Below are 26,543 nucleotides of genomic sequence, written 5' to 3'. Positions count from 1 at the left end.
TGTAACCTTTGTCTGTCAGGAGGCACTTTTAAAATGTTAAATTACTTGTATGAATCAAAAACATCCAATTAATGTTCTATTTGTTTAAATCTATTTGGAGAAAAAAATATCATAGTCATGCTTCCTTTTGGAGCTCTTTGAACTTCTCTTGGACGTTTGAACCCTAAGATACACTCTTTCCATGATTATACAAGTAGAAAACTTGCTTATAATCTAGCTACTTTGTCATAATATGCCCTCTTTAACTTTTGTAGGAGGAGGAGGCTGCCTTCTTGAATCTTTGCTGCGAGAAAGATGACCACATTCTGCTTACGCTAGAAGAAACTGCTCAACGTACTAGCTTCGAAGATACCCTCAGGAATGTAAATAATGAAGCAAAATGTAGTTCTTATATGTCTAACGTCTAAGTGCTGCCTAATAAAAATAAGAGTTAGTCTGGAATGCAAACATGAGAGAAAAGGGTGCAAGTGAAACGCAGTAGACGTTCTAGAAATTGATACATACTATTGAAAAAGAAGATAAAAAAAGAGAATTATATTTTTGGTAAGTTCGACTAAGTTTGGCATAACCAACCACAAATCAATAAAGATGAAGTTTGGTAAGATTGACGAAGTTTGGCACAATCAGCTTTTATGGAGGCCGACTATGTTCGGCATAATTAATGGTTCTACAATAATTCTAATACATGCAATGTCTTATTTTGAGAGATGCATGTCTCTAGGTCTTTGATACATACATCACCAAGAGGGATCTTTGATTCTCTGGGTATACTTAACAACCTTAAATAGTTCATGAACAACCTTTTTTAGAAAAGAAAAAGCTCAATGGCAACCAATCGGATCAATCCAGTGAGTCTACATTTCAATTTACAATCAAAATCATGAGTTTGTACCCTGGGTGGGGTTGGAGCTAGCCAAGTCCCTTTTTTTCTGGGTAAGAATTTAGCAGCCAAGTTATATAGTTTCTATTTCAGTAGTAGAATAAGTTCTGGACCGGGCCAGCTTGGTTCATGACTTGAAGCATTCCAATTTCAGTATTGGGTGGATATGATTGAATTTTAAATCTTAGGAATTTGTAGTATGACAAAACTTTACTTGCCATCTGTAACAAATTCTATTTTCGGCCGAGAGATCCTCCACTGCAGTGCATTTTCTCTCCAATCACGGGTGTGGGTGCAGCCTATAAGATTTAAAAAGATAAGAGAACACAAAGACGACGGAACCAAAGTGTGGTTGTCTCAAATAAAACTTCGGAATGCTGAGACGCAAAAGATGGCATCAAGTCAGCCGCCCTATTTGTCTCTCTGTAGGCATGAGTGGCTCAATGAGAAGTGCACTCACCCAAAAATGTCGGATGTCGTGAATCACTCGTATCCTACCGGCTGCACGGCCCGAATCCTGTATCCACCCGATCACCTCTTTTTCTTCCCTCTTGTAGGCTCCTCTCTCTTCTGTCCTCTTTTATAAGAGGAAAAAAAAAAAACGTTCTTCAAATCCCCTCCAAATTTTTTGTCCTTTTTCTCATTCCCCTTCATCTCGTCTTTGCTCTCATAAGCTCTAGTGTTCTGGTACAAAAACTAAGAGAGGAAAAAATTAAAAAAAAAATAATTAGAAGAGCGACAACAACACTCTTCTATTTTTTTTTTTTTTTTTTGCCTTTCTTAGTTATTGTACCAGAACACTAGAGCTTATGAGAGCAAAGAAGACGGAATTAGGAAAGAAGTAGAAGAAAGAGGAAGACCGATTTTGGAGTGGATTTGAAGAACGTTCTTTTTTCTGTTATAAAAGAGGACAGGAGATTAACACAGAATAACATAAAAAAGAGGAGAGAGAGAGAGAGGGGGAGAGAAAATGCATGGTAGGGGATCTCTTCGATTCCTAATCAAAAATAGAATTTCTTTGTAGTTATGTCATACTACAAATTTTTTAGATTTAAAATTCGACATATCAATCCAATACTAAAATTGGGCTGCTTCAAGTCATGAACCAATCTAGCCTGGTCTAGAACTTTATTTTACCACTTGGCGAGATTCTTACCCCCCAAAAAAGGAATTTGCTATCTCCAACCCGATCTAGAGTACAAACTTGGGATTTTGATTGTGAATTGAAATGTAGACAAACTAGATTGATCCAATTTAGTTTGTAACAAACTGGATTAGATGACATTGAGCTTTTTCTTTTCTAAAAAAGTTGTTCATGAACTATTTAGGGTTGTTAAGTACACTGATAAAACCAAAGATCTCTCTTGGTGACGCATGCATCGAAGACTTAGACACGTGTATCTTTCCAAATAAGGCATCGCATGCATCAATTTCTAGAATGTCTACTGCATTCCACTTGTTCAGTTTTTGTTGGTTAAGTAAAAATAAAACAAGTTAGCTGAGTAATATTTATCATGCTAATACGAGATAGATGTGAGCTTATTTTTATATGGAAGTACAGAGTGTGGAAGTACTTTGTATGAATTTATTGTTTTCCAATTGTAGCTGCATCCATCGTTCTCTTTTTTTTTCCTCAAAAAAAGCTGCATATATTGTGTTCGTGTCACTCAATTTAGGTGCATGAGACAATAAAAAAAAGATAACAGAGACACCAATATATACATTGATTTTTTTTTATTGCCTGAATACAATTCTTACCTTCATTCAATCTAAATTGAGTGACACAAACATAATATATGCTATAAATGCATTGGAGGCAATAAAAAATATTAATTAAAAAAATATTTTTTTAAATATCAAATTTTGCATGATGTTTTTTCAAAATTAATATATATATATATATATATTCTCGTAAAATATTTGTTTTGCCATTCTGCTTTTTTTTATATTTTTGCATATGTTACCATGCCATCAACATTGTTAAAAAATTAATAGTTTCAAATTAAAATGATTAAAATATTTTTAATGGACATATGTGCAAAAAGATACAAAATAGTAATTTCAATTTTTTTTTTACGTAATTTTCCACCAATGATGAGCCCGGTCCTGAAGCATATAGGTGGCAAATCTGATCTTCTCCTCCTCAGTACAACCCATGCCCCTGAAGGCCTTCTCCATCTCATCTATCCAACATTCGGCCTCTTGGGGATCGGTAGTTCCCTTGAAGGCCGGAGGAGCCAACTTCCTGAACTCTGCTATACTCCTCCCCTGATTTGAAGAACTAGCAGAGGGAAATAGCTGCTGTGGTCCCCTCTGCTGTCGAACTAACCCAACCACCTCTCTGATCAGCTCCATCACCTGGGTCGATCCTCCCATCCTGCTCTCCTGGCCATGATCTGGTCCATCCAGTACTGTCTGATCAGTCTCGTCCTCCTGGACTCTCTCAGTCGGATGAGAAGTGGCTGGATCACTCCCGATAGTCTCGATCAGGCGGCGAGGTGCCACATGTGCACGGCGGGGCGGCATATGCTGATACATACACAAACAACACAACATCAGGGTTAGATCCATCCATTGTAAAATTTTCTACCCCACTATCATTTCTTCACATGTGTCCCTATATTCTTTTTTTTTTTTCCGAATAACACATCATTAGTGTTGGATCCACCCACCCATAAGATTTTCTACCCCACTCTCATTTCTTCACATGTGTCCCTATATTCCTATGTCTTTTTTTTCTCGAATAACACATCATTAGTGTTAGATCCACCCACCCATAAGATTTTCTACCCCACTCTCATTTCTTCACATGTGTCCCTATATTCCTAAGTTTTTTTTTAATTATTATTATTTATTATTATATTTATTATGATTCTGTTTTAATGTCCCTAGTGATCTTTAACCTATGCTCTGATACCAATAAATCTGTCAATTTTAAAGACTATTAAACTAAGGGCAACGACGCCAAAAATTGATAGTCAATTTTAAAGACCACGCAATAGCACGTATCTAGTAGGATAGTGATTACGGGTATCGATCCACAGGGATTGGGGTATAGTTGTTTTCTTAAAAATAAAAAATTTTGAAAGGATGAATTTGTGAAGTCTATTAAACTAAGCAATTTAATAAAAAAAATGTAATTAAAATAATATCAGTTTGGGAGAACTTAGGGCATTGAATTCACCACTAACATTGGAACAAGGGTTAATTATATTTTAATTTATTCTTGGATTAACATGCAAATTGACTACAAGCCCAATAAGCATCCAAATAAAAATCTCACAAAAGTAATTTAGGCATAATCCATCTTCAGTTGGCATGAAATGTCCACCCTAATCTAATGCGGTAGCACACCACATCTTCCTTAAGCATGGACTATCTTATATTTACCTAGTGATCATGAAGAACAGTTGTATGAACTTCACATTTAAAATCACAGAAATTAAATATGAGATGAAATAAAATATTCATTAGAAGCAAAATAAGGTTTATACAACTCCCAGAATAGAAATCAAAAATATAAAACCCTTGGCCCTTTGTTAGGGCTGCATCCAGCCCTAGAGAGAAGATCAGCCTTTCATGGAGTGGTAGATGGCAGCAGCAGCAATATAGAAGGTCTTCATCATGACTGGGTTCTCCCTCTTTTCGTCCGTCGGCTTCCTCTCCCTCTTGAACTCTATTATTTTATTTCTTTGGGAAATCATTCCCAAAATATCCAAACTAGTATCTCTCCCTCTTATTTTTGTGGGAAGTCACCCGAGAAGAGATGATGCTCCAAGGAAGAAAGCTCTCCTCCTTTTATAGCTTTCACCAGCCCCCTCTCCTCTCTGTTTCGAGTGCAAGATAAACTTCTACTCCTTGATCCTTGGACGCGGTGGATGATTTCATTCTATCCGTGTCTGCTGAAGCTTATCTTCCTGCTGGCGAGAACATGGGATGCTGAAATCTCGGATGAGAGTTGATCACTTCGTTAACGCCGAAGGGAATGCAGATAGCTGGGAATGAACTGGGACCATGAATGTTGAGAGGATCTTGGACGGCTGGAACAAGCGTGGGCGAGATGGGATGTTGGGAGATTACATGAAATTACGCTGGAAGAGGATGGGATCCCGTGAATTATGCAGAGGATTTGGCTCCATTTCAGAAAGATAATCTGAGAGATAATCTTTGCAATCAGTTCGGTGTTGAAGACTTATCCGTGGATGAAGGAATCGTTGGTCAAGAAGTTTGCTGGGGTCAATCTGATGGAAGAGGATGGGTTGGTTCGGAATGAACACGGAGAAACAGGGGATGATGTGGATGAGGCTCGCGGCTGACCGTGGGATGCTGGGAAATTATCTAGAAAGGCGTTTGAAGAAGTTGGCTTGGCTCGTGGACGTGGGAGAGATCCGTGGACGAGGAAGTTTGGAAGATCCGGGATAAGGATGAGTTCTAGAATCGGTTCCGCTGGGAAGAACGCGGAGAAGTTTGAATCACAGAGGGATTACGGTAGAAGAGCTTGGATCCGGCTGGGAATGAACTGAGAACAGGGGATAAGCTTGTAATCCGAGATGCAGGGGATTTGATGCGGTTGTGGGATGAATTCATGTTCGTGGGATAAGGCTGCAAGCTGGAACAGGGGAGCTGGGGAGTTTGGAAGTGCTGCCGTTGGCTGGATAAGGATGCAAGGCTTGGTTTTTGTTCATGGGATATGGGAAGAGATGGGATCTGTTTCAACAGAGGGGAAAACCGTGGTTGTTGTGAACGGCTGATGCTCTGTCCCAAGGAAGAAGAGATCGGAAGCTGGGAGGAGTTGGTTGGGAGATTTGGGATGCTACGGGATGAGGATGATAGATTCGCTGGGAGCAGGAAATAAGGAGAAAGAGCTCTCCCGTGATGCTCGGGAAGACTGGCTTGGGTGTACGTGGAAGAAGTTGAAGGAGAGATAAGCTGTTGGGAGGAAATGACCCGTGGTAACTTGGATGCAAGATGAATGGCTGAGATGGGATGAGGCTTTGGGATCCGTGCAATTAAGATGGTATACTTTGAGATCTGGGAGATAAATAATTGAAGGGATTTTATTGTTTTTGAGATTAAAATTGGATCATGTGGAGAAAGAGTTGGAACGAGTGGAAAGAAAATTAGGTGACTGAATCAGAGGGTCCTGATTTGCGGGGTGCATGTGATTTGGGTTCAGAGATCATCCTAAATCAATTCGACTTGACCTGCATCCATTAGACTCAACCATTAAATAATTAAATCAACTCGAATTATCTCTGATAATTATTAAAATGCAATGATGATGGTAACACATATTTTATGGTTAAATTTACGAAATATGCGAATTAAAATAATGATAAGTGCTATGTAAATTAGATAAATTTATTCATTATTTAGCACTTATCACATTTTTTTTTTATTTTTTTAATTAATGGTCCCGTACTAAGCAAAAGTTTCTTACATCTAAAGTTATAAACAGGGTCTCTTGGATGACCTTGCCATCATTGGTGCCATAGATGGGAGACAAAATTCAACACTTTGTATGTAACCTTTGTCTGTCAGGAGGCACTTTTAAAATGTTAAATTACTTGTATGGATCAAAAACATCCAATTAATGTTCTATTTGTTTAAATCTATTTGGAGAAAAAATATCATAGTCATGCTTCCTTTTGGAGCTCTTTGAACTTCTCTTGGACGTTTGAGCCCTAAGATACACTCTTTCCATGATTATACAACTAGAAAACTTGCTTATAATCTAGCTACTTTGTCATAATATGCCCTCTTTAACTTTTGTAGGAGGAGGAGGCTGCCTTCTTGAATCTTTGCTGCGAGAAAGATGACCACATTCTGCTTACGCTAGAAGAAACTGCTCAACGTACTAGCTTCGAAGATACCCTCAGGAATGTAAATAATGAAGCAAAATGTAGTTCTTATATGTCTAACGTCTAAGTGCTGCCTAATAAAAATAAGAGTTAGTCTGGAATGCAAACATGAGAGAAAAGGGTGCAAGTGAAACGCAGTAGACGTTCTAGAAATTGATACATACTATTGAAAAAAAAGATAAAAAAAGAGAATTATATTTTTGGTAAGTTCGACTAAGTTTGGCATAATCAATCACAAATCAATAAAGATGAAGTTTGGTAAGATCGACGAAGTTTGGCACAATCAGCTTTTATGGAGGCCGACTATGTTCGGCATAATTAATGGTTCTATAATAATTCTAACACATGCAATGTCTTATTTTGAGAGATGCATGTCTCTAAGTCCTTGATACATACATCACCAAGAGGGATCTTTGATTTTTTGGGTATACTTAACAACCTTAAATAGTTCATGAACAACTTTTTTTAGAAAAGAAAAAGCTCAATGGCAACCAATAGGATTCCAGTGAGTCTACATTTCAATTTACAATCAAAATCACGAGTTTGTACCCTGGGTGGGGTTGGAGCTAGCCAAGTCCCTTTTTTTCTGGGTAAGAATCTAGCAGCCAAGTCATATAGTTTCTATTTCAGTAGTAGAATAAGTTCTGGACCGGGCCAGATTGGTTCATGACTTCAAGCATTCCAATTTCAGTATTGGGTGGATATGATTGAATTTTAAATCTTAGGAATTTGTAGTATGACATAACTTTACTTGCCATCTGTAACAAATTCTATTTTCGGCCGAGAGATCCTCCACTGCAGTGCATTCTCTCTCCTCCTCCTTTTTTTTTTTTTTCCCTCACTCTTTCCTTTTTTTTCTTTTTTTTTTCTTTTTTATAAGATACAACAATGACTCACACACCACGGGTGTGGGTGCAGCCTATAAGATTCAAAAAGACAAGAGCATACAAGGACGAGTGTGGTTGTCTCAAATAAAACCTCGGAATGCTGAGCCGCAAAGGATGGTATCAAGTTAGCCGCCCTATTTGTCTCTCTGTAGGCATGAGTGGCTCAATGAGAAGTGCACTCACCTAAAAATGTTGGATGTTGTGAAGCACTCGCATCCTACCGGCTACACGACCCAGATCCTGTATCCATCCGATCACCTCGTTTTCTTCTCTCTTGTAGGCTCTTCTCTCTTCTGTCCTCTTTTATAAGAGAAAAAAAAAAAAAACGTTCTTCAAATCCCCTCCAATTTTTTTGACCTTTTTCTCATTCCCCTTCATCCCGTCTTTGCTCTCATAAGCTCTAGCGTTCTGGTACAAAAACTAAGGGAGGAAAAAATAAAAAAAAAATAATTAGAAGAGCGACAACAACACTCTTCTATTATTTTTTTTTTTTGCCTTTCTAAGTTATTTTACCATGGCACGAGAGTTTATGGTAGCAGAGAAGACGGAATTACGAAAGAAGTAGAAGAAAGAGGAAGACCGATTTTGGAGTGGATTTGAAGAACGTTATTTTTTCTGTTATAAAAGAGGACAGGAGACTAACACAGAATAACATAAAAAAGAGGAGAGAGAGAGAGAGGGAGAGAAAATGGCAGGGGATCTCTTCGATTCCTAATCAAAAATAGAATTTCTTTGTAGTTATGTCATACTACAAATTTTTTAGATTTAAAATTCGGCATATCAATCCAATACTAAAATTGGGCTGCTTCAAGTCATGAACCAATCTGGCCTGATCTAGAACTTTATTTTACCACTTGGCGAGATTCTTACCTCCCAAAAAAGGAATTTGCTATCTCCAACCCGATCTAGAGTACAAACTTGAGATTTTGATTGTGAATTGAAATGTAGACAAACTAGATTGATCCAATTTAGTTTGGTAACAAACTGGATTAGATGACATTGAGCTTTTTCTTTTCTAAAAAAGTTGTTCATGAACTATTTAGGGTTGTTAAGTACACTGATAAAACCAAAGATCTCTCTTGGTGACGCATGTATCGAAGACTTAGACACGTGTATCTTTCCAAATAAGGCATCGCATGCATCAATTTCTAGAATGTCTACTGCATTCCACTTGTTCAGTTTTTGTTGGTTAAGTAAAAATAAAACAAGTTAGCTGAGTAATTTTTATCATGCTAATACGAGATAGATGTGAGCTTATTTTTATATGGAAGTACAGAGTGTGGAAGTACTTTGTATGAATTTATTGTTTTCCAATTGTAGCTGCATCCATCGTCCTCTTTTTTTTTCCTCAAAAAAAGCAGCATATATTGTGTTCGTGTCACTCAATTTAGGTGCATCAGACAATAAAAAAAAGATAACAGGGACACCAATATATACATTGATTTTTTTTTTATTGCCTGAATACAATTCTTACCTTCATTCAATCTAAATTGAGTGACACAAACATAATATATGCTATAAATGCATTGAAGGCAATAAAAAAATATTAATTAAAAAAATATTTTTTTAAATATCAAATTTTGCATGATGTTTTTTCAAAATTAATATATATATATTCTCGTAAAATATTTGTTTTGCCATTCTGCTTTTTTTTTTATTTTTGCATATGTAACCATCCATCAACATTGTTAAAAAATTAATAGTTTCAAATTAAAATGATTAAAATATTTTTAATGGACATATGTGCAAAAAGATACAAAATAGTAATTTCAATTTTTTTTACGTAAATATAATTTTTATTAACAATAATATAAATATTAGAAATATTATAAAAAAGTATTTTATAAAAGTACAAAAATAAAGATATATATTCTAAAAGAATATTTAGGTAAATTTAAAATTTTAAAAAATATTTATAAAAAATTCTAAAACAAAGAGACGTATATAATTAAAATATTAATTTTAAGAGTTTATAGTATAATGGGACTCTATCACCAAAAAGGAATTTTATTTTCCTATCAGAAATCGGAGTGCTCCTCTCCTGCTGGCGTATGTACTCTTCCCTTCCTCTCTGCTCTCTCCTCTTTATCCGTCCTTATAAGCTCGGTGTGGGGACGATAAAAACAGAAGAGCGATGACCGTGACTTCAAACCCGCCCCCCTCTCCTTCCTTTCCTTCGTCTCTCCAAACCTCTTCCCCCTCGTCCTCCAACCCGTGGAACCGCAACCCCGCCGGCACTCTCCCCGCCCCTCTTTTGGGCGGTCCCTCCTCCTGGCCCCCTCTCCCCTCCTCCTCCTCCTCCTCCTCCTCCTCGTCTCAGGTACCAACCGTATCGCTAGGGTTTTTCCTCCTTTTAAATAGTTTTTTGTTATTATATTCTCGTCGTTTATTTTGCTCAATCAGATCCACGCCGCCGTCAACGCCACATCCATGGCCACCGTGGAGAAAAACCCCGACGAAACCGCCTCACCGGAGGCGATCGATCCCCCATCAACATCAGCCCCCGAGCCCAGCTCCGATCCTTCGCCTGCCTCTGCTCCTGAGCCTGACCCACTACCCGTGCAGGAACCGACTGCACTGTCAGCAGAAATCGACGCCGCTCCGAGACCCTTTGCTCCGCGGCGGCGGGGGCCCAACCACGCCGCCTCGAACCACCAGCGTGGCAGGAACCACAGGCCCCAGCACGGCGGAGGAAGCCGCGGCCCCTTCTTCCCCGGCGCCAATGGCAGGAATTTTAATGCCCCCCCGGCCGCCAGTTGGAACCCGGGTTTTGGCTTCGGCTCAATGTGGCCGCCGCACCAGTTCATGGGAGTTCCCGTTGGTGTTCCCCTCCCAGGTGGCCCCCCTCTAAATTATTATGATGCCAATTTGCCTCCAATTCCTGTACCTCTTACTCACTATGGGGGTTCCTTCTATCCAGGTGAGAACTTTGTGGGAGATTTCTTTTCACAGTTTTCTGGGAACATTGATGATAAAGACTTGCTTTTGCGGTTGTGATTGCTTTGCAGAACTGAACGGGCCTTTTTATCACTTCCCTCTTCTGCCGCCCGGTGCTCTGCCTCTTGGTGTACCACCACCACTACCACCTATGTATGAGGACCCAAAGGTGGCTCTTCCACCGACACCACCACCACTACCACCTATGTATGAGGACCCAAAGGTGGCTCTTCCACCGACACCACCACCACCATCTATGAATGAGGACCAAAAAGCGGCTCTACTGGCGGCGCTGCGCAAGCAGATAGAATATTACTTCAGGTTATAACTATCAGGATTTTGCTAGTTCTTCCTAGGTTGATTGTAGTTATGTACTTTAACTTTTTTATTTGGTTTTGGATGCTTGTGTGCATGCCATGCAGTGATCAAAATTTGGTTCGAGATGTGTACTTGAAGAAGCAAATGGATGATGAAGGCTGGGTTGATATCCTGACGGTTGCAAAGTTTCCTAAGGTAAGCAACCAGGTTGATCTTTCTTTTTTTTTGTACTAGATGAAGCAAGACAGGACTAAGTGCTCTATTGTGGCAGCAACCTGAATTTTATTACCATATCAAGAGAATGAAATGCAGTAATATTGTAGTTATTACATCTTTTTAAATTATTTAGGGCACCATGAGTTCTTTATAACAATCAGGTCCAACTTTTAACATGGAAAGTTGCAAACTCCCTATTTTTTTAAAGCTTACAAATTTAGAATCAACAACTTGAGGTATTAGAAAGCCTCACTATTTTTAAAGATACTGTTATCAAAACATGAATAGATCTGTGCACTTAAAAGTGATTTATTTCAAGGTGAAGAGGTAAAAAAAGAAGGGAGCAAGACTCAACTAAATGGCGATAATTATATAATGACTAATTTTTTTTCTCAACCAAACGAAAGAGATTCCATAACCATCAAAAATACAAATATTTCATTTCGAAGTTTGGATGCTTGCATTGCACTTTATTTTGAATTCTGAAAACCTACTTTTTATTAAATGGGACGAGATTTATAAGTTGTTGGAGCTGCTATTACTGCCTCTACTAGTGCAGAGGTGTTATGAGGTTCTAAATGTGGTATGCCGGTTCAGTCCGTACCAGACCGGACGGCTATTAGTGCGAACCAGTTAAGGACTGGACCGGTTCGGTACGACAGTGGAAAACGGTTTCGGCCCCTTTGGGGCGGAACCGAGCTGTATGGAGGCATACCAGTGCGAACCGGATTAGTTCACACCGGTTCACACAGGTACGGCTTCAGTGACCACAACACGTGTGCATTGTGGCCTTTTTGACCACAGTGCGCGGCACTGTGGCCCAAAGTGGCCGAAACCCGCACTAACCAATGCTACCGGTTTGGTATGGCCCGAACCGGTACCGAACCGGTCCGGTCCAGTACGGCCCGAACCGGCATGGTACGGCCCGAACCGGCACGGTACGGCCATCAGTATGCCTACCAGTACTGGTTCGGCGGACCATGGTTCTAAATTTTTAGCGGTAGTAGGTCAAAATTTAGTAATTTTGATTTTGAGAGAATGACTTGTTGACATGTTTTCTTTTTCTATATGTTCTAGTTAAGCTGGAGGATTGTAATACACACTTTTAGGAAATTGAATAATCAAGGTGTAACATTGTTAAGATCAGGATTGTCTGGTAAATCACAGAGGGGTTCAACTTGGATGGGTTGTTCATTGAGTCACATATTAGGAGATCCTTTCTGATTTTATTGAAACACAAAGATAAGGTTGAAAGAACATGAATTTAACAAGCATAACTGAATTATGATTTGAACAAATGATGAGCAAGAAACCATCATATAAAGAAATAAAAACTTTACTCTCCAACAACCATAAACTCATGACTGTCATCTCCAAGTTGCGAATACTATGATTAATTAATCAATATAGTTTTATTTCACCATAGATGTCTGTAGAATGTTTTAGTTTCAGTTATTTATCCTTTAACTCAGAGTTCAATCCACCATTTTGATCTATCCTTGACTGGTGCTGTATCAAGTCACCCAATTCCCTCCTCCTTCTGGTTGGAGGTAAACTAATTCATACTCTATGCCTCATATTTCACCTAAAAATGATTTCATCTTGTCTCGAAGTTGGTGATTAGGAGTATCCTTTCACTTAGGTTTTTGTGATGGGATAGAAGAAAGGTTCATATACTTGAGCTGAGTAGGTTTTAGGGCTTTTATGAGTGGTTGTTGAAAAAAAGATATTTGGCAGTATTTTGGTGGTAAATTTGACTGGAATTGACCCTCTGTGATGATGGTTTGTCTTTGTGCTACTGAGGTCTCAAAGTGATATGTGCTATCTGACATGGTATGATTGCAGATCACTAGAGGACTTGCAGTGGTTGTCAAACATATTTTGCCTTGAGAGGCCCGTGGTCCCCTCTGATGGTTTTTAATGATGTCATAAGTCATAACCTTCTTGGGAAATGTCAGCATATGTTGGGTTGCATTGACGTCATGAGTCAAGTTGAATATGTTAGATGTATAGGCGTATGGTTTTGTTGAGGGCCTAATTGACTAGATCTGATTAGTGGAGTTCTGTGGATAGGAGTTAAGAACGGTGCCTGACTAGGTTCAGCCGAAGGATAGAATTTGTTGAGATGAGTTTGAGGTCTCAAAGTAGCCTGCCCTTTGGGCTTTGGTTATAGCTCAATTTTTTCCCTTGTTGTCTCATCTAAAGAAATCTATGCGTCCTACAAAGGTCTCTTACTCCCTTGAGAAGTTCTTTAACTGATCGGTGTGTTTCTGCACCTGCAAATGAGACGGGGATCTGCAATTTTTCAAATTTGCATCACATAAGCTGGCGATTTCCTGGCCTTTTACATGTGAAATGGATTTGAGAATAGAGACTTTTATATTCTTACATTGCTTTTCCATTAATTTTGTGCTGTTGTCTTAGATTTCCTTTTTCTGGGAAGTACCCTTTTAGTTTTTTTATCTTTTCTTTGTATAAGGAGGTAATTTTATGCATTGTACTAAGAAAACAATTGATAGTTTGATGGTGCTGAGAGTTCTAAAATATTCATCTAGTTGTCATGTTTTATTAAGGAACTTTTTTGATCCTATTCATGCAACAACTCTGTAAGCTTACTCATTATGTTTGATGATTTGCCAACTCTTAAGTTGTTTTAGAGTCTTCCATAAATAGTAGGTACATTTAAAAATCTGCAGGCTTCTTTGCTCTCTGTCTGGTTTATAAATCCAAAGATATAAAATATAAGGGCATGTATTTGAAACATAGGCCTTATATTCTACAACTATTTTAAGAATCTAGAAATATATATTTTGTACTAATATCAGTTGCTTTAGTATAAATATCAAATCAGAATTATCTACTAGTTAGAACTTCTGTCTGATGTTTGTCATTTATATCATTTTTCTAGATTTCATTGCAGGCCTTGTCTTTTCCAATGATGACTTGGCTTGGAATGTCACATCAATTTAGATATGATGAATGTTAAGGTAAAGGCCTAGTTGGCAAACTTCCTCAAAATTTGATATTCACACTTAGTATTTTTAGATGCACTGTGTAAGTATGTTTAGTTGGGAAAAGGCTTTCTTGTTGAGATTATAGAAATGTATAGATAAAATACTAGCGAACTGTATGTTGTTGGTGTGATGCAAACTACGACATAGCAAAAATCAAAAATGCTTGTAGGTAACCAGTATGTGGTATTTGGACCTCTATAAATGGGATAGTGGTTCTGTGTAGTTGTAATGAAGCTAGCATTGTTACATAGGCATTGTAGAGAGGTGGCAGTGAGTCAAGTAGGGTTGCATTGGTAAACCATAACCATACGCATCCAGTCTTGTCCCAACTATTTATGGTCAGCTTTATGCATCCTCATTTTTCAAGCATTCCTATTTAGAGTCATCTTTGATGTTCTTTCAAGTTTTTCCTTTTTTACAACCTTCACTTGTGTTACCTTAGGTCTTCCTGTGATCTTTTTGCATCATGCAACAACTCTAGGACAAAGATATTTTGAGAAAATTGTTAACCTTGACCTGAACCATTTATGAATTGGTCAATTACTTGAACCATGGTCTGTTGTGCTGGTACCGGCCCCCCGACCAGTTGCCCAACGGCACGGGTTAATACGGGCCTGCGCTGTGCCGGGCTTGTATCGACACAGTATAGGAGGTGGGGGAGAGGGCGAACGAGAGAGAAAAAGAGAGAGAGAAGTGGGAGAGAGGGAGGGAGAGAGTAGGAGCACGGCGGAGGCCGGTGACCCGGGCAGGAGGCGGAGGAAGGCTCTGCGGCAGGGTAAACGAAATAGGGGTCCGACTGCTTTTTTAATTTTGTGATTTGCCGACTTTACATAAAAATCGTAAAATTAAAAATGTGGCCGGACTCGTGTGTCGAATGAAACAGAGGATCCGGCCGTAAAGCCCGGAGGAGCGTCCTCTGTGCGGCTCGTCGGCGTCTGTCGGCCGGCCTCGACCTCCCTCTCTTTTCCTTCCTCTCCCTCTCCATCCCTTCCCTGCTCACTCTCTTTTCCTCTCTTTCCTTCTTCTCCTCCTGCAGCAACGGGTTTCGTTTCTGTTGCTGGAACCATCTCGGTCCGCTACCGGGACGGCTCGGAACGACCGGAACCGTCCGGTTCGAGACTGTTCCGCCGATCTTGACTTGAACTCTTGAGCATAACTTTTTTTTATAGTATTGGTAACACAATGTGACTCATGAACCAATTTGCTAATCAGGTTAAGTTTGCCTGGCTTTGGGAACACGTCTAACCTGTTAACTTGACTCAACAGACTTAACCCTCTTAAACCCTAACTGACCCGATTAACTTTGATACTAAGTTGGTTAATCTAACGAACGATGTTATTCCATTGGTTTCATATCTATTTAACCTGTTGTTCTATATTATATTTGTTATATAACTTTATTGTGGTATTATATTTACACTTAGTTACATTTATTGATGCTCCGTAATTTAGGTTTAGTTTGCAATTTTTGATGCAATCTGATTACTAAATGAGTCAATCTGAGTCAAGCAGTTGAATATAAATCGAACTAATTTAATGAATGGTTAGTTGTTTTAACCCATTTATGACCCTAACCTAGTCATGCCCAACCCAAACCTGCTAACATTGTCTGTGTCACATTGGTAGGTTGACAGAGGATTTCTAACCTTGGATACATGAATAGGCACAAGAAAAATTTGAAACTAAAAAACTTTTTTCTTGGAATAGTGGATGGTGTACTTTTTCATTAATATGCACTCTAGATGTATGTAAAATATTTTTTTGTATTCAAATATGTGTGCATGCACATATGTGCATGCAGTAGGGTTGGAAACAGGTTGAGATTGGCCTGGGCTTGGTTATATCAATACACAAATCAAGTTTATGTGCCAAATACAAGCCCATATCCTAACCCAATTTACAACCCTACATCCATACCCTATAGGAGACCTAAAAATAATCAGGCATTGCTTGAGTTTCAGGTTGCTATCACATGTTTGTGGGACTCTTTTGTGTCTAATCTTGGCCATGAGATGGGGAGCTAGGGCAAGGCTGAGGATGAACTGAGAGATGGATGTGAGGAAACAGAGGAAGAAGGTATCTTGTTCTTTTGTTGGTTGCGCCGAGGATTCATGTCCCAACTGCAGGATGTCCCTCCATCTCAAGTGTTGGGACAGGATGAGACAAGGTGAGACATCTACTATCTTGAGTGTTGGGAAGTGATGCATCCCATTCCAAGGTGAGACAAGATTAGAATCATTGGGTTGCACCAATACTCACCCATACAACCATTGTTGTATTCATTGTAAAGGAAGCAAAACAGATATTAGGATATAGAGAAATAGAGAAATACAGACAGTTTCTTGATTGTAATGAGTAAATGAGAAGAGAAATATTAAATGTATTGAGTATATAGATGCATTCATATTTGCACACACATGGCTTTGGTTGCGTTTCAGGTATTGGCTGTGGTTGAACCTATACATCAACCCAATCGATAAGGAGATGGGTCTGATTTAGGAACCAAATCCAACCAGGTAGCTTGCTTAGTCTGTTTTTTGGACCTAAACCCTAAATTTTGTGTTAGTTTCAAAGTTGGGTTTCGAACTTGTGATGCTCAGGTCACAATGGAGTAACCTTACTGTTGCGCCAAGGCACGCCATCTACAAGTGCATGTTAAATAAAAATGAGATTTGTCATCCCAACATTTCCAATTTGGAGAGAGATTTTGGGAAGACATAATATCTGTTAGAGAAAGACATAAGAGTTGTAGTCAGGCAATTGGATATTATCTTTTCAACAATGTCTTCTTGTCAAGATCACACGTACTCGTGGTTATCATACAATAAAGATTTTGCTGAGAACTAATCAGTTTTCCACCTAGTGGCATGTTGATAGGCCTAAAGACTCCAACTCATTCTCTCTCTTTCTCTCTCTCTTTTAAATATAGTATAGATGCATATGTGTGGATAAATGTATGTATTTAAATGCATGGATACACACATATACATCTTATTTGTGCATGCATGCATGTGTGCATGATCTGGTTGAATTCAAGTATGGATTGGCCTATGTCCAAACACAACCCAGTAATCTTAACTTTGGGACTTGAACCCAACTATATAGGCTACTCGGCTCATTTTCTGAATCCATATCCAAAATCTTGATTTGGGTTCAGGTCGCTCGCAAGCTATGGCCCTCATTGCCACCCTCAACTATGTGCATGTTCATGAGGAGAATAAGATAAAATAGTTAAAACTTATGAGGTCTTCAGAAGCTCAATTTCATACCTAACAGCAGATAATTGTTATGCCAAAATTAGGTTTGATAAAATGATTATTCAAAAGAATGAATGCCATGAAATCACTATTTTTGGCATGGCACTAGACCTTGCCAATTAAGTTTTTCCTTTTGCTTTGAGAACTCCACATTTTTGTCAGAGGATACTTCTTTCTTTTTTTCCTTTTTTCTGGGAGATTAGGAGGGACTAATCCCACCTTCTACATATAGTCATCCGAGCAAATGCTCGGCGGTTTGCCATAGTGTACCTTATTTTAAATTTAAATGGTTAGTGGTGATTACTCTTTGTGGAAACAAATTTTAACTGCTTATGAACATACGTTGTTGGACTTACTAACGATATATCAACAATGGATAGGTTTTAGGGCACTCTTATTATCACACCCTTATTGTCAGACCAGTTAAATTTGAAGTGCTCGTCAGCCTTCATGGGCAGTTTCGTGGCAAGCTTCTTGTTGTAATAGCTGGCTTGCATTATTAATCTCCAGATAGAGTTAAAGATGCTTACTGTTTGTATTTGAAAGTCTGAATGTAGGTTAGATTGCAGTCAGATGAAAAATTGAAGAGGAAAAATAAAGGGAAGTTGACATGGTGGATATAGTCTGATGGACAGTATGACCATGGTTAGGTCATAAAAGAGGAATGGTAAAGACGGACAATGTTGTTAAAGCAAGAATTGTTTGTCATTTTATAGCAAATTTGTTAGTGCAGTATTTATTGCAGAATGCTGCAAACATATGTTATTGTGGGGGGGGGGGGGGACAACGTTGAGCTTGATAGCTTCATTTGTTATGTGAGAAGTTGAAAAGTTAATTTCTAAATTAACGTCGAAGTTGATAAGAAATGAAAGGCAAAAGCTGCAGAGAGAGCATTTTAAATTATGCTGATTACTTTTTGAGGGTGCTTGCATAATTTCCTCTTTTATGTTATAGAATCTTTTTGTCAACTGATTTTGACTGATTGATAGCTAGCTGGGCCAGTAAAAATGTTCCATAGCTTTGGTTGCAATGGATGTATCTATGTATGTATTCATGTAGATGTTGTAATGTTGTTTACTGATTTAGTTGGTGTAATTCTGGCATTTATGTGATATTTTGTTGCTTTGGCTATTGTTTTCTACCTTGACGTTGAAGCTATGTTGTTCCTTTGTCCATTGTCCTAAATTAAGATTTTTGCTACAATTTTCTTGGAGCATGACCTGAGCTAGGAACTTTTTAAATTTGCTCTTTTTTAATTGAAGATGTTAACATGAATATGAGTTACCTAATGTATTTTATTTTCTTTGGCAACTTTGAAGCTTACTCTTCTCATGGTCGATATGGACTTGAAATTGTTTATTCCTTTATTTCACTGGAAATCAATTAATCATTTGTCTTAATGCGCTAACTAAAATGTCTGGTTTCACTGGTCATGCATGAGTCTGCTGCTTAGACCTAGGGCTTGTTTGCAGCATGATGATATATTTGTGCAATGCCTTTGAGAATGGGAGTTGTTGTGGAGAGGAATAATGTGAGGGGGTGATGAGAGAGATCAAGGAAGGCCGCTAATACATCCAAATCCCTGACAGTTAGGATTACTAAATCCAATAAATCTGATTTTCTATATCCCTAATAAATCAAGATAATAGAATCTGGAGCACCTTTGATCCTTCAAAGCTCAATTTTCAGGCTTTAATTCTAAGCAGATTTTATGCATGAATTAACAAATTGGCCATCCTAAAATCTCTCTTGTTTATCCTGCTAACAATTCATTGCTGGCTTCTGACTTCATTTTCAATATCCATAAAAAAATGTTAATTGATTTTTTGAAGATTGGAGAAGGTGATTCTATCATATAGTAAATATCTCGCAAACTTTTTGATGACTATATGTGTCTAGAATTTTCTTCTAAAGCAAATTTTTTATTGTCAGATATGATACATGCTGTTTCATAAGTTGTTGGGACAAAGCTTGATAATGTTTTTGGCAGTCAGGTCTTTCAGTAATTATTGCATTTGGCAGTCCACATTCATCTAGTGAGCACTGCCATTGTTGAACATGCACGAGTAAACCCACATGCGCATGGGCAATAGAATCTATGATTTTGTTATTCTTTGAATTGCAGGTTGCCACAAAAACAACGGATTTAAAAGTGATTGAAGAAGCATTGTCCTCCTCTGATAGTGTAGAGCTCCAAGTAAGTTTCTCTGGATTTATTCATTATCTATATATAGTTTATAGCTTTAAATTGGATGGTCATTAGAATCCTTTTGCTGTGGACAAGGCACACTTTTATGGTTATTGTGGATTATATATTGAGACTTAATCAGATTCAAAGGTCTAATTGTGATCCAGTAACCACTGTCATCCTCTTGTACTGTGCAACCCTGCTAAATTTTCTAGAGACATATCTTTGGATTTTTAATTTCTCTATTGCCTATGTTGTTTATGGCTTCAAATTAAATAAGCCGTTTGATTCTTTATTGTGGACAAGGTGTGCATTTATAGATGAGTGGATTAATTATAGTAATATCTTTTGTGCAGGAGAGCAAGTTGCGGAAGAAAGATGGATGGGCTAGATACTGTACACCCAAAAATTACGTTCATTTATTTTGAAATATCGCAGGTCAATTATCTGCGAAGAGAGAGAGAGGTTGGAATGAACGGTTGCTAGCACACTGCTGCTGAATTAACATCATTGCAGCAATAATCACAGCATGATGTCTTATGAAGCACCTTGTTTCACTGTCAATATTAACCCTATTTGTTTCTGCCCTGACTTTTTTGATGTTCTATTCCATCATGACTGGAGAGAGCAAGAAAGGGCATTTCACTGATGGTTGTATATTCTTAAGAGTCTACCTTACAATTCATTTGTGTACTTGATTTATTATATTTATACATTTTGTTTGAACTTGACATATTCTGCTTACACATGCATGGCTTGGTCACTCATATGGGCACCTCCATGGGGAGTGCTGAATTTGATGCCGGTGCTTGCACAGTTTGCTACCATCATCTCAATTATTAAATGGGATGATGAACAAGTCATCAATATGTATAGTTTATGAGCAGTAGCTGGGATGATATACTGATGTTAGGCTCTGATTTCTGCCTGGTCCCTTCAACCAGTAGCGATGAAAATTCAGCAGTTTGTTGGTCAGCAACAAACTTAATGGATTAATGGCTTCTGGAGCTCTCTGTTACAATTTTTAGCGAATCCAAATGGTTGGCTTCTGGTAACCAAACGACATGAATCTAATCTGTGTTGGTATGTGCTGTTGATATCTAATTTAATCGTTGTGAGTCATGATGTTGGTTCATGGATCAGCTCTATTTATCTCTGGAGAAGACAAGTCTATGGATTGCTCAGAGAGATGACGTTTATAGTAGCGTTATCATGTTGGGTAGACCTTTATGTCATCAATATGTATAGTTTATGAGCAGTAGCTGGGATGATATACTGATGTTAGGCTCTGATTTCTGCCTGGTCCCTTCAATCAGTAGCGATGAAAATTCAGCAGTTTGTTGGTCAGCAACAAACTCAATGGATTAATGGCTTCTGGAGCTCTCTGCTACAAGTTTTAGCCAATCCAAATGGTTGGCTTCTGGTAACCAAACGACATGAGTCTAATCTGTGTTGGTATGTGCTATTGATATCTAATTTAATTGTCGTGAGTCATGATGTTGGTTCATGGATCAGCTCTATTTATCTCTGGAGAAGACTAAGTCTATGTACTGCTCAGAGAGATGACGTTTATGGTAACGTTATCAAGTAGGGTAGACCTTTATGTCAATTAAAATCATGTCTGGTAGGCCTGCTTTCTCTTCATGCCAAACTCAGGTAACGTTGTCACCTGTTGTTTTTATTAACGCCCTCCCGGCTGCAGCACCAGGAAAGAGCAACATTGAGACTTTTACTGGAGGATATGAAGGCATCAACGATCCTAGTTTTTCTTGTTGAATGATCATAAAACAGGGTTAAATCGGACCTGATGTCCGATGCAGGAAGCACGAAGGATCAAGAAGTCATATTCCGAAATCTATGCCTTGTACTGCTTTGCATGAACCAGGAGCTCAAGCAGAGAGAATGACACTCAGATAAGAAAATAAATCGGAATGAACTTTGGTACATAGAGAGAGAGAGACTTTAAGTTCAATCATACAGCAACCTTCATGCTTATATTCATAACTTCTTACACGTTACCTTTGTTTCAAGCACTCATTTCTTGAATTGCTACTACGTGATCAGCTAATTGGTAGAGCTACCAATCCAACTCCATCTTCCTGTGAAGATCTTGATGATGTCTTCTTTTCAGATTATTCAGTCCTGCTACGAGGCATCGATTTCATCGATGTTAATTCTTACATACATCTATATACTGCCATTGTTGCAAGCTACTCCAGAAGAGCCAGTGTAGGTGTCCAACTTGATGTCATCCTTTGCCTGCATGGACTTGCCGAAGGGAGACGAGAAGAGAGGAGCAAAGCGAGCAGACATGGAGTGATTCGCTTGCATGGACTTGCCGAAGGGAGAAGAGAAGAGAGGCGTAAAGCGAGCAGACATGGAGCGATTCCCCTGCATGGACTTGCCGGAGGGGGACGAGAAGAGAGGAGTAAAGCGAGGAGACATGGAGCGACGCTGCAACCATGCGATTGGTTCGACACCCTTCTTGTCATCTCTGCGCTTGACTAATGGGATGGCGAAGCAACCTTGAGAGGGGAATGCCTGAGGAGTGAAGGCAGAGGGGGAGAGAAGGTTGGAGGATTGAGATTGGAGCATGGAAGGACATGACCTGAGCTTCGGTGGCAGCGGTAAGGGGGTGGTGGTGGGGGAAGGTTGAGGCTTAGGAATGCCTGGCTGGATCTCCCACTTGAATGGAATGGATCCTGGCTTCTTGAAGGACTCATCTATGTTCATCTCCCTCCCAACCTCCATACTATCTGATTATGTGCTCTCCTCTCTCTCCCTCTCAACCTCCTCCTTTACAAGGTAGCAGCTGATATGTGCTATCTTTGAACAGAAGACTGGGTGGGTGGGTGGGTGGCTCAAAAGTTCTAATATCACTCTTGGCTTTGCATTGGATAAAAGCCAACAGTGTGGTGTATATAGGATGGGTTCGAAGAAAAAGCGGATAACCTTTTCCAAGCCCGTTCTTGAGTTTACTGGAAAAACAAGTGGTTCTTTTGTTTTTTCAGTAAACTGGATTTGTTAAGCTAATCTAGAATAAATACATGCATGGGCAAAATATATAACGATCACAGTTATAGATCTTATGTGATTAGCTACATATGTCGCCATCTGGTCTGCAGCTAACAAATGGTTTTTTATGTATAAATACAATTAGTAAACAAAATTATTCAAGAACAATTAAAGAGTAGCATGCGTTTTTAGCAGGGTAACGTAGAGTGTCAATTAGTGCAGTTTCTGGACAAAGTAAGGCATTGTTTAGTGCAGTTCACGCATGGCTGGGTGCAGTTTGTCATGGTCTAGAACAGTTCAAGGGCAATTTATTCATTTGCCTCCATGCGGACGTTACGTAATAACCGAAATGGATTTTGTAGTTGTCTGTCCAAATCTTTGTGGCCTGTGGCTTGCCAAACATCAACATACATAGGATTGAAGTTGGTGAAAAGTAGGAGGAGAAAGAGACGTTTACCCGTTGGTTTTATTGTCATGTTACATTTAGGACATATTTTGAAGCAAGTTTCTTTTTTTAATTTCTTGCCTTTGTTTTTGATGGCCGCTTCATTTGCGAGTCTCTAGCCTATGCTTAATCGTGTATGAAGCAGGGTTTAAGTCGTAAGCGGCTATGAAAAGAAAGCACGGTGATTGAATTTGGATATGGCCATACATTTCATAAGATTTAATCTATAAATGTCCTGTTTGGATATTTCTACATGATCGGAATGAAAATTCTGTAGGAATTGGATCTGTTGGCCTTTCTATCTTGCATTTTTATAAGAACTCGTTCAAATTCAGCCCAAATTCTAGCCTTGGTCTGCAGAAAGAAACAAAAAGCCCAAGCTTAAATGGACGGTTCAATCTATGAATCCTATAGAATTTTCAAACGAATATTGTAGAAATATCCAAACATGCCTTAAAATATGCAAGGTTTTGAAAGAAATCCTATACTCTAGTCACATTGATAGTGAAGGCCGTGTAAAAGAATATTCATCTTACAATTAACAGATTGTGGCTTATATTAGTGCAACTATTAACTCAAAACTAGATACTTAATTAGGAATCAGAGCACCAAACTTTTCATCATACAAGGGTCCAGATTTCTACGTATTCAAAATAACATTTGAGTTATAACTATCCCAAGTTTTAAATGAAAGTATCCATTACTACTTAAGTTATCACTACTAACAACATTAGAAGGCCTCTTTCCTATCCAAAAGATGAAGTCCAGTCCACACTACAAAAAAGCTAACCTTTGCGCCGGCATCCATGCCACAATACCTATGAAAGAAAGAAAACGAGGCAATGAGCAGGTTGAAATCAAGCTCTTTATATTCGCCAATCAGATCGAAACTAAATGGATCAAGTTGGGCTAATGCGAATTTACCCAGCCCATCTATGAAATGGGCCTAATGTGCAATTCAGGCCTAGTCAATTAAGATCCCATCAAGCCCATATAGAAAAGGCCCATATAGACTCGAACAGTCTTTGTACTTGGGGTCATTAGGCTCAAGGCAGATTCATGCAGCAGGAAAACTAACCTAAACCTATTCCATTAGTAAGGGCCTCCACACATGAGCTCACCTCTTACCCATGGATTGGACGCGAGCTCATTAACATATAATTTATGCAGTGTTGGACAAAAACCATTGATGTAAGGTTACAATTGTTGAGTAGCCAAATGCCTCCAAATATCGGGATGCAAAAATAATTAAAAGTAAGGTTACAATTGTTGAGTAATCATTTGCTCCAAAATGTTTAAACCGTTATAGAAAGAAAAAATAGCTAACAATGTGCATCAGGCTTAACTCTTCCTTCATGTGTAGCTCGAATCATGTACGTGGAGTAACAGCAACAATTTGAATGAGTTAAGACTATAACCTAGAGTCTAAACACCCGTCCATTCCCTTTACTTCTAAAAAAGAATGTAAAGAACTATACTTCAAGTGAGCGATGGCATTGCTTATATTCATGGTCTTGATGAAGTATTGCTCGATGAATTAGTAGAGTTTAAGAGGGTACAATAGGAGTTGCTTTGAATTTGGAGCAAATAATATGGGCATTTCATTAGTGGTGATGGCTTGATGATACATGAAAGTTTAAATGAGTCGAGACTATAAGCAGGAGACTTAACGCTCCTCTCATATGCAGCTCGAACCTTGCATGTCGAGAGATAACAATAATTTAAAAGAGTCAAGACTATAACCATGATAATTAAATAAATAATTAGTATGGAGAGGAGAGACAATAATAATTTGAGTCAAGATTATAACTGAAATAATCAAATAATAATTAGTATGGAGAGGATTTGCACTCTTGACCTCCATTAAACTTGAATTTTGATACAATATTGTGTAACTAATTGATCATAAAATCTTAAGTTGATAGAGAAAGGGTCAACAATGTATATCAAGTTAAATAATATTGATAAGGCTTTTGCTCTTACGAGATTTCTATTTCCAAGAATAGCTATAGTTTTGGGTCTTGTTATGGGTAAAATTTTATAGTGAGGCTCCCTATGCATCTTATTTGATATTGTACATGATGTAGTATGATTTTTACCATCAGATCAGAACTAGAATAAATCAAGATAATAGAATCTCTAATCTACTTTAACATGCCTCGCATGCATTAGGGTTTTAATCTCGGCAGGACGGGAGCCATTCTAGCTATCACATTCCATTCCGGCAAGAAAATGAGATTGGAAAGAGGTTGGAACTCCGAAATCATCCATGTGGGAGAGAAAAAGAAAGAAGAAAGAAAAAAAAGCAAGGAAAGATGAAGAAAAGAAAAAAAAAGAAAAAAAAAGGAAAGAAAAAAAAGGAATGGAGAAGAAAAAGAAGGGAAGGAAAGAAAGAAGAAGAAGAAAAAATAAAATAAAATAAAAGAAAAAGAAAGAAAGAAGGTATAAAAAAGAGAGAAAGGAATGAAGAAGAGTAGAAGAAAAAGCAAACAATAAAAAAAGAAAATAAAGAGAGAAAGATGGAGGAAATCTATCAAGATGAATGATTGGGCTGGGATAGAACAGAACAGGCAAGGCATCTTATTGCGTAAAAAAATTCAGATACCTCCGTCATATTGTCTCTTTCTATAACTAAAAAAGAGAAAGAAATGATTTGATTGTCATATATATATATATATATATATATAAGCATGGTGAAGAAAGGCAATAGTTTCTGAATACCATCTAGGGCACTTTTAAAACCAAATAGTAGAAATTTTTGACCGGTCATCCTAAAAACAAATAGTAGGAGTTTTTGATCTTCCTCATATAAATAACAAAACCATTTTCAATTTATTCAAATAAAGGATCTTAAAAACTAATAAAATATATGGTAAGTGTTATATCAAATATTTAATGTACAAATTGAGCAACATTCCCGTTTCATAACATATATGAAATTGTTTAAATAATCAAAGGAAGTGCCCTTATCATACTCATCCATTTATTCATAACCAAAATACTTGTAGCAAATAAGGAGAATGTGGATCTTTTCAAATCTTATCGTACCCATCCGTTTATTCCATTCGTAACTAAAATCTTTCCATTACATTTTTTCCCCATCAATTTAGCAACGGCTCTCAAGTGATGTTACTAAAACAAATTAAGAAGCAATAAATGATCTAAAACTGGAAAACAAAAGAAACCGCTCTTCACCTGCGCGACCCTTCTTCTCCCTTTATTTAAGTTTTATTGATGTGCAAATTAAATGCCTTTTCTTGCCATATAAAAATTTCAACCTGCACTCTGCATCAGAATAGTTATATTAATTCTTCAACGTATTTGGTTCATGATGGGAATTAAGTTTTGGAGGATTAGGGTATTTTCATTCTCCTTTAGAATCAAAATAAAAATGGAAGTTGCTTATTTCTATTTTCATTCTAAAGTTCAACTTCTCCCAACCAAATATAGCTTTAAAGACCCCTTATGTTATGGTGGCATTTCTTTTTGATAACCATCCAAGAGTTTTATCTCTTTTCTTTAGTT

The 26,543-nt window shown here is 38.1% G+C and overlaps 2 protein-coding genes across 4 annotated transcripts; one reads left to right on the top strand and one right to left on the bottom strand.

Moving 5' to 3' along the window:
• The first annotated feature begins 9,657 nt into the window (after window positions 1-9,657).
• On the top strand, window positions 9,658-20,302 carry LOC103702622 (leucine-rich repeat extensin-like protein 5). 3 transcript variants are annotated; one of them, XR_005514690.1, is made up of 7 exons: window positions 9,658-9,948; window positions 10,032-10,548; window positions 10,637-10,886; window positions 10,988-11,078; window positions 14,020-14,086; window positions 19,496-19,567; window positions 19,915-19,952. XR_005514690.1 is itself a non-coding variant. In XM_008785123.4 (6 exons), the coding sequence occupies exons 1-6, from the start codon at window positions 9,763-9,765 to the stop codon at window positions 19,984-19,986; spliced, it is 1,188 nt and encodes a 395-aa protein (XP_008783345.2). In that variant the 5' UTR covers window positions 9,660-9,762; the 3' UTR covers window positions 19,987-20,302. The 3 variants fall into 3 exon arrangements, 1 of the variants encoding a protein (XP_008783345.2); XR_005514689.1 differs by having other exon boundaries at window positions 14,008-14,086; XM_008785123.4 differs by lacking the exon at window positions 14,020-14,086 and having other exon boundaries at window positions 9,660-9,948; window positions 19,915-20,302.
• A 1,159-nt stretch (window positions 20,303-21,461) lies between these two features.
• LOC103702734 lies at window positions 21,462-22,428 on the bottom strand. The gene has a single exon (XM_008785287.4). The coding sequence runs from the start codon at window positions 22,307-22,309 to the stop codon at window positions 21,746-21,748; it is 564 nt and encodes a 187-aa protein (XP_008783509.1). The 5' UTR covers window positions 22,310-22,428; the 3' UTR covers window positions 21,462-21,745.
• Window positions 22,429-26,543: the final 4,115 nt, after the last annotated feature.

Source organism: Phoenix dactylifera, chromosome 1 (assembly GCF_009389715.1).
Source record: "Phoenix dactylifera cultivar Barhee BC4 chromosome 1, palm_55x_up_171113_PBpolish2nd_filt_p, whole genome shotgun sequence".
NCBI lineage: Eukaryota > Viridiplantae > Streptophyta > Magnoliopsida > Arecales > Arecaceae > Phoenix > Phoenix dactylifera.
The sequence above is the reverse complement of the archived record's forward strand: the minus strand, read 5'-3'. Positions and strand labels throughout refer to the sequence as shown.

What these genes read in the sequence shown, in the direction of transcription:
- LOC103702734 (XM_008785287.4), bottom strand. Translation starts at nt 22,309, where the DNA reads ATGGAGGTTGGGAGGGAGATGAACATAGATGAGTCCTTCAAGAAGCCA.
- LOC103702622 (XM_008785123.4), top strand. Translation starts at nt 9,763, where the DNA reads ATGACCGTGACTTCAAACCCGCCCCCCTCTCCTTCCTTTCCTTCGTCT. An exon ending in TGGGGGTTCCTTCTATCCAG is followed by an intron (nt 10,549 to 10,636) that starts GTGAGAACTTTG and finishes ATTGCTTTGCAG; the next exon opens with AACTGAACGGGCCTTTTTAT. An exon ending in CAGATAGAATATTACTTCAG is followed by an intron (nt 10,887 to 10,987) that starts GTTATAACTATC and finishes CATGCCATGCAG; the next exon opens with TGATCAAAATTTGGTTCGAG.